This window comes from Mycetomoellerius zeteki, unplaced genomic scaffold, assembly GCF_001594055.1.
Source record: "Mycetomoellerius zeteki isolate Tzet28-1 unplaced genomic scaffold, Tzet1.0 scaffold153, whole genome shotgun sequence".
Classification (NCBI taxonomy): Eukaryota; Metazoa; Arthropoda; class Insecta; order Hymenoptera; family Formicidae; genus Mycetomoellerius; species Mycetomoellerius zeteki.
In genome coordinates this window covers 339,809-348,014 of record NW_017256479.1, presented here as the reverse complement: position 1 = coordinate 348,014, position 8,206 = coordinate 339,809, and the positions used below count along the sequence as shown (strand labels likewise).

Here is an 8,206-nt window from a genome sequence, read left to right as displayed (position 1 = left end):
GAGCAACATTTGAGAAATCGTATCGTAGCTGCAGCGAACAGAATATCGCAAGAACAGTGCCTGGCTGCTACAAGAGCCGTGTTTGACAGATGCAATGCTTGTATTGCTGCAAGAGGTGCACATTTCGAACAAAATCTTCATTAAAAAGTTTATAAATAAAATAATTAAAATAATAAATTAAATATATTTTTTTCTTTTTTCGTGATTTCCTGCGAAACAAAGCAAAAAGGAGCATATGTCTATAGGACTTTTTTTCTTAGTTTTTTACTCCTCTACACGCTCCCGAAGTTTTGCCATTTAATTTGGAAACACCCTGTATAGTCATTTCACTTTATATTACATTTTATGTTGCACATAAATATTAAACGACATCATGCATAAATCTTAAACCATAAATCTTACATGGCTTGCAGCTAAACGCAAATGCGAACGTGGGTTACTCGCTGCACCAGCTGCAGGGCGACAAGCAACACGGCGTCACGCGCTCCGGCCACCTGCTGAAGAAAAGCGAGGGCAAGATGAGGCGAGTCTGGCAAAAGAGGCGATGCGCCGTGCAGGCGGAAGGTTACCTTGATATCTGTCATGCGGACGAGAATAAGCCGCCCACCAGAGTGAACCTATTGACCTGCCAGATTAAGTTAGTACCGGACGACAAGCGAGGCTTCGATCTCATAAGTTGTAAGTGTTACGCTTGATATACGAGCGAGCTTCCAAGAGACGCCATTCGTCGTTTCTTCACAATGAACGGACGCCGCGTAATACTGTCATTGTTTCGATTTCAGACAATAGAACATACCACTTTCAAGCGGAGGACGAGGCGGACCAGCGTGCGTGGATGTCAGTTCTCGTGAATTGCAAGGAACGCGCCCTGTTGCGGGCGTTCGATGCGAGTGGCAAGGCGGAGGCCGGTAGCGGCAATCCTAGCCTCGTAGAGCTGCAGCAGGCTGTTATACGATGTGTTATGCGATTACCCGGAAACGATCAGTGCTGTGATTGCTCCTCGCAGAACGGTAACATGAATATTGTGAACCATTTAATGGCCAATCTTTCTCTGACGCGTGCCAAATCCGTCTGTTATACTTAACGTATGACTAAAACGATTTCTTCGTTAAATTTGCATATTATGAGATAGGAGACATTGAGATTTTTTTATTTTTATTTATTATTTATTCTTATTTATATTAACTAATTTTTTTATCAAATTTTAATCAATCCTAATAATAATTAGGCAGTTGTTATTTTTGATCATAACAAAATGCAATAATTTATTTCTTGTTAAATCAATAAAGTCTATTAAATTAAGTTAATACAGATTTAACAGAGGTTTCCGAGAAAGGCCACTGAAAGCACGTTTATGTGCCATCAAGTAGCATGAATGTTCACCGGGTCGCTGGCCGGGCATTGTCGTATATGTTTCCGCGTGACAAAGCCAGACGAGAAATAGCAACTTTGCTCGTGCTCCAGTTCTTGCGAAAGCGTTTTGTTATCGAACGACAATTGTGTCTCCTTTTCAGACGCCACGTGGCTGTCGACGAACTTCGGCATAATAGTATGCATAGAATGCAGCGGCATCCATCGGGACTTGGGTGTGCATATATCGCGGATACAATCCCTGACGTTGGATAACGTCGGCACCGCTCAGCTGTTGCTTGCGCGGCACATGACAAATCAGGCGTTCAATGAGGTGATGGAGGCGACGTTGCGTCACAATCTCAAGCCGTCGCCGACGTCGACAATGTGAGCGAATTTGCGATTTTCTAAGAATTCATCCGCGTACTCGCATTCGGCGTTTACAAACACTCATACTTTCACTTTGCTTGGTGTTCTCACATTTATTTTCTGGCATTTAGGGAGGAGAGATATGAGTTTATACGCGCCAAGTACGTGGACAAGAGATACGTGATGAACACATGCGCAGATGAGCGTGATCTACTTTCCGATTTAGAGCACGCCGTTAATAACCGCGATCTGCAGCAACTTCTGCAGGTTTACGCCGAAAACGTGGATCTGGCTGCGCCGTTGCCAACATCGGTAAGGCATTATGTAGTTTTCTTATATCCGAGAAGATTGTGAGAAATGCTCTCTCACAATTATGTTAATACAATAAGAAACAGATTCTAAGAAAGCAATGTCTATTTCAGGACGTAGGCGAAACCGCGTTACACTTAGCCATTCTGCGCGAAATGGGTAGCAGTCTGCACATCGTGGATTTCCTGGTGCAAAATATGCCGAGTGGTGGTATTGACAGAATAACCATTGATGGAGAAACGGCACTGCATCTTTCCGCGAGACACGACAGAGCGGAAGCGATGAAGTTGCTTCTACGAGCTGGTGCGGATCCTTCGCAACGAAACAAGCAAGATAAAACACCATTGGATATTGCACAGGAAATGGGACATCATACGTGCAAAGAACTGGTAATTCAACAAATCATATTTCTATTTATTTAGTATCTTTTCCTCTCTCTCTCTCTCAAATAATTTTCTGATAAACACGAATTTTTCATTATTACTCTACATTATCTCTATATAATCTTAATATGATTTTTTAATAATTTTCTATAATCTTTGTTCGATCAAGATACGCTTAAAATAATTCCTTATACTTTCAAGTCACATAAAAAAATGTCAATAAATTACTTTCAGCTCAGCCATGCTCTCCAGAGACAAAAAACATTATTTGATAACGTTAACATTGACTGGAACCTTTCTCACGATGAGGGTTCCACGGACTTCTCCGATGACGAAACGATAATAGAAGACAGAGTGAGTATTAACATATATCGATACTCTCAAATTTATATCTGCATATAACTACTTATATTTATGTTCACGAATATGCATTCTTCTTGTAGAATGGATGTTTGACGCCTGAGAAAAAATCACGTAGCAGACCACCGTCATATGCTGGAGGTGGCGGCACGGGATCGGGTGACTCGCCAGTGACGTTGCGCAGTCGGAGCAGCACTTGTGACAGTCTACAGAGCGGATCTTCTCCGAGCGCCTCGACGAACCGTCAGCAAATGCCTCCGCCGCCACCGCCGCAGACGAGAAAACCTGTAGCTGGTAAGCTGGATTCGCACTTTTATACTTCTCGCATAGCATGATAAATCTGTCAAATGCGCTGATTCAAATAACTGATATTCCATTATCTTTGTATATTTTTTACTATCTTGATTACGCGAATCTCATAGTACCCACTCCCATGGCGCCGGACATTTCATTGAACATCCACGGCTCGCTGAAGAAGCGGGTTGCCCCGCCGCCGCCGCCGGGTGGAAACTCCGTCACGAGCGGCCTGCCGTCGTCGCACTACGGTACGCTACCTTCGTCGGCCACGTTGGCTACGTCGACGCACAGTCGTACGACCAGCGAGCCGATTTTAGCTGGCCACACTTTACACACTCTACCGCATACGTTGAATACACTAAATAGCCAACATCATAAGAGATCACCGAGCGGCGACTCGTCGACCGGACACGGTACATTCGATAAATAAATTTCGCAGGAGGAACTTCGACATTTTTATTATCAATGTCGATACTTACATCTTCTATCTTTCTAAATGCAGGTATGGACAAAGCGAACAACTCGACGCTACAGAGACCGCGAAATCCACCGCCTCCAGCTCCATCCAGTATAACGACTAGGCTAAGCAACGGACGCAGCAGCGAATCCCTGAGTTCGATGTGTTCAGATCACGGTCTGGGCAATCCTATTCCTCCACCGCGAAAGGTAAGTCACGTTTAAATTAATGATCGTTTCAATAAGAATTTTGAGATTTCATAGGAAGATTAGGGAAGATTTTATTTTCATATACTTAGTTTCTTTTGTTAAAAATAAAGGCTACGTTCCGGGAGTGCGCTTTCAGCGCTAATGCGTCATTTTATCTTTATCGTTTATTATACGTAAAACAAAGATAAAATGCGCTAATAGCGCTGAAAAAGTTGGTGTTCCTACTAAAAGTACGCTCACGAAACGTAGCCATAGTCTTCCTATATTCATACTACAAGTGTCTTACTGTATTGGGGATTCTAGAGCTGATGAAGTTTTGAGTAGTTTGTTTAGGACTGTATTATACATATAAGAAATGATATAATTTGTAAGGAGATTCGAATTAAACGAGAGCTTTGCATATTAACCTTTTTATAAAATATAAAATTATGATATATAAATTTTTAATAAATTACAGTACTTTAGCAAATGCAAGATGCTAACAAATGTATTTTGATAAAAATGGAAAGAAATGAATTTTAATAATTGCAATACTTTGATAAACATTGTGTTTAGAAATAATCTTAATTATAATAATAAATAAAAGGTCCCAATAATTGTAATGTTTTAAATAACACTAAGATTTTAAAAAACATAAACCTCCATACGAGATTTACAAAATATCAGCGATATGCAAAGCTCTCGTTCATTTGAAATCATAAACCATTCTCTAGTTTATCTTCGAACGGAGCCACCTCCGGCATAATTATTGGAATCGATATTACATCATCTCTGCCTAACGAGTGACATCGACGAATATCCTATTGTCTCACATCTTATCTATTTGCACATATACACATTCAATCGGATAGTTGCCGTTATACTAACACAGTAGAGGAAAAAGTGTAACTAATCAGATTGTGCCATTATGTTCTCCTTCGTAGTATAGTTTTCATTCGATTCATTCGTGCGGGCTTGAGCATTTTGCATTATTATACTAACCATACGTTACGCACATTGACATATTTGTTACCTTTTCACAGTTCATTACATTATCATGTATAATACCAGGATATGTTATATATTGCCGTAATCCTTATCTATTAATTGTTAGTATAATAATACATTTATCAAATTTCATTACTTATATTATTCCAACCATTCATTGCCATTTTACGTCACAATAAACAATCATTTTTAGTATAAACTTTATGAAAAGTAAAGTCCTAAAAATATCGTTAAAAACATTAACATCTTTAAATAATTGATTTCCATTATGTTTTAGAAGAGAAATCATTTAAACATTGAAAGTATTTCACAAAACATTTGTCGAGATAAAATCGTTCAGTGAAGAAAAACCGCAGGATACATTAATTTATCACGGATTAAATAGCAGCTAGTTTGCTATGATCCAGTTCGAGATAAATATAATTGTGTGTACCTACGGTGTGTGGATATGTAGAGAATGCATGCGTTTCAAGATCAGTGCTTTATGGTTTGTCATTAACCATTGTTGGTACAGCGAAGGGACCGGTCCAGGCTAGAGAGCTACGCCGAAGAGCCTTCATCTTTGCTCCCAAATCTGAATCTGGTAAACATCAGCCATCCCACATTACAGCATGTTACACTTGAAACCACTTGTAAACAAGCTTACCGTTTTGTACATATCGTAGTACTTAATGTATTACGTAAGGATAATTTCACGTGTTATTAATCATATTACAAGGCATGATATCTGTACATAATTATACACTGACTAATTAATTAAATTGTTCTCTATGTACAATAGAAAAGTCTTTCGAAGAAAAAGATTGCAATCGTATTATATCATATTGCAATATACATAATTAATAATAAATCTGAATATGATAAGAATCCATATTCTTCTCTATCTTCACTTGCCAACGATACTTTCAAGTGTAACAATGCTTTGCATGATCAGACGTGCCGTTCGTATCATCATTTATGGAGCTCACAACGTCAAGGCTTTAAATATATTATTTCCATGTATGCCAAATAATCACTTAGATCTCATTGCCATTTTAATCACAATCAGATGCTCTTTATCTGTTGAGACATTCGATTGTAATAATATATATTATAAATCTTTCAAGACATGTAACTCCATAATCAGATTCATCACTGCAAAACAGCGCAACTAACATTTACATCTCTTGATCCTATTTTAATTAAACTACGTTTGACTTGTAAAAAACTATGTACTTTCAATGAATCGCTATTATTAATATATAACTAATATTTAAAAAACTGATATAAAATATAATTGTAAATACTGAGCCTCGCATGGATTTCCCCGAGTGAATTTATGTTTGTCGATATTTAATCGCATTATGCTACTTCTTCCGACTTGTGAGACACTTCCCCTTTTAAATTCTCTTATTCTAAGCTATTCAGATATTAAAAGGCATATAACTAGCATGATATCAGTGTCTCATATTGGAAATTCTAGTTCCAGCATATCTTTATTGGAGGAATATCAAAATATATTCTTAAAAAATTTTCAATTCTTGGGTCTGAATAAAACTTAATTTTTCTTACATATGCTTATTTTAATTTGCTTTCACGACAATTAATTTTTTCTTTCGATTCTGTAAAAAAAAAAACGAAAATAACATCAATTAAATAAGGAGTAAAAAATAAAATAATGATTAATTAATTGAATGTATTAATTCATCCCTGTGAATTTGTAATAATTCTTCTAGAATTTCCAATGTTGTTCTCTTAACTTTTGGAGAACAAACGTTCTTAAGCTTGTCGTCTCGTAATAAAGATACGAGCAATAAAAGTGCTTGCTTCTGCCAGACGGTCGAAACATGCACGTTACGGTATTTATCGATTCCACGAATGACTTTTTTATTCTATCTCCAGCCAACGTCGTCGACTTTGAGTGGCCTGCGACGCTGCCGGGCCCTGTACGATTGCGAGGCCGACAACGAAGACGAACTGTCGTTCCGCGAGGGTGAGGTCATCATCGTAACAAATGAGCAGACCGATGATGACAACTGGATGGAAGGCGCGTTAGAACGGGCACCAGAGCGGCGAGGCATGTTTCCGATTAGTTTCGTACACATGCTACAGGATTAACATTCGGTAAGCCTGAACTCGTTGGCGAGCGTCACCAGCACTGCCAGTTCGATGAGCATCGCCAGTCTCGGCCGTAGAAATTGGCTTAGAAAACCGAAGGAATGAAGCGTTCAAACTATCTTTCAGCCGTCTCTTCAGAGTTGAAGCAGTCATATGAGTATCCAAAGGAAGAAACTTTGGATGAGTGCCGTTACCGAGTAAAGAATTTAATCCGCATCTTGAGTCTCTTATTTTTCATGTTCTCTAAGAAAGTTGATATATAAGATGAAAAGTGCATCAACACAAGCAATTTTACACTTACGAGTGGAGTAAACGCTTTAGAAAATCAAATATAGTAGCATAAATCATTTGAATTCAAAAGCATGATACAAATTTATGTGTTTACTCTGAGAGAATAGATTCTCTTTTTTTTTTTGGAGGAAAATTTTTTTATCTATATAAAAAAATAGTAAGTAATTTGTCCCGGATGTGAATCGGGAGCGCGTTGCCTTCCGTGGGTTGGAGGCTACGAAAGACTCAGTGCAATGGAATGAGGAGAGAGAATGGCAGAGGCAGAGGAAAAAGAGGGAAGATAAGAGAGGAATTTTGGTGTTCGATCGTGATATGAACGATTGTCGTTTTGGAGTGACTGTGGAAATAACTATATAAAATAATAAAATTTTATATTATGCCAAAATATATAATTAGACACAAAAAGCGATATGTATTAAAGTTATGTTATTATTAATATAAATTACTTTCAATAATTTAATTATGTGCAAGTCGAAGTTTTATCACATTCCGTAGTTTATTAAAACATTAAAAGAATTCTAAAATTTTTATTTTTCTACTACAGTGCAGAATTATTTTTGCTGATGCAATGGTATTCGATTCTATGGTACTTTACAAACGATTCTTTTAAACCGCTCAAATGCTTTTTAAAATTAAAATGATTTTCAATTCACTTTTTTTGTCATATATAATTATCAATGCATACCATCTTTAAGGAGATTAGAAAATAAATTTCAATTTACTTTTTTCAATTCAAAAAATCAATATATACCTCGAAGAATTTGCACTGGGCTATAATCAATGTATATGTGGATTATATTAAGTGCGTGATTTTTGAAAAATGATGTTTAGCCGAGTATTAGTGTCTTACGCTGGATGACAATCATATCGAGACTTTCGAAAGTATGTGAATATTACAGTCGATAATGAATACTCAGAATTTTGTCTCGTCATCCAGGCACGATTACGCAGCTTGGTTTACTTTCTTCTTTCGAAAGTGAGATTCTGTCTTTTTTGAGAGGGAAAAAACTGATTGTACAAACGCTACGATGTCGACATTCGCGGATTTCCGGTGTTTGTCGAAGAATGTTGTATCTAAAGAGTTTATGTGTAGAGAA

General features: G+C 37.6%; 1 protein-coding gene across 1 annotated transcript in view; it reads left to right on the top strand.

Moving 5' to 3' along the window:
- Asap (ArfGAP domain of ASAP) overlaps nt 1–7,392 on the top strand; it is a 58,534-nt gene extending 51,142 nt beyond the window's left edge. Inside the window, 11 exon segments of the mRNA XM_018444709.1 lie at nt 414–678; nt 783–1,010; nt 1,515–1,737; nt 1,851–2,031; nt 2,142–2,417; nt 2,646–2,765; nt 2,855–3,065; nt 3,194–3,481; nt 3,571–3,734; nt 5,236–5,304; nt 6,603–7,392. Of these exon segments, the coding sequence (XP_018300211.1) occupies nt 414–678; nt 783–1,010; nt 1,515–1,737; nt 1,851–2,031; nt 2,142–2,417; nt 2,646–2,765; nt 2,855–3,065; nt 3,194–3,481; nt 3,571–3,734; nt 5,236–5,304; nt 6,603–6,818 (2,241 nt within the window). The 3' untranslated portion in view covers nt 6,819–7,392.
- The last annotated feature ends 814 nt before the right edge of the window (nt 7,393–8,206 follow it).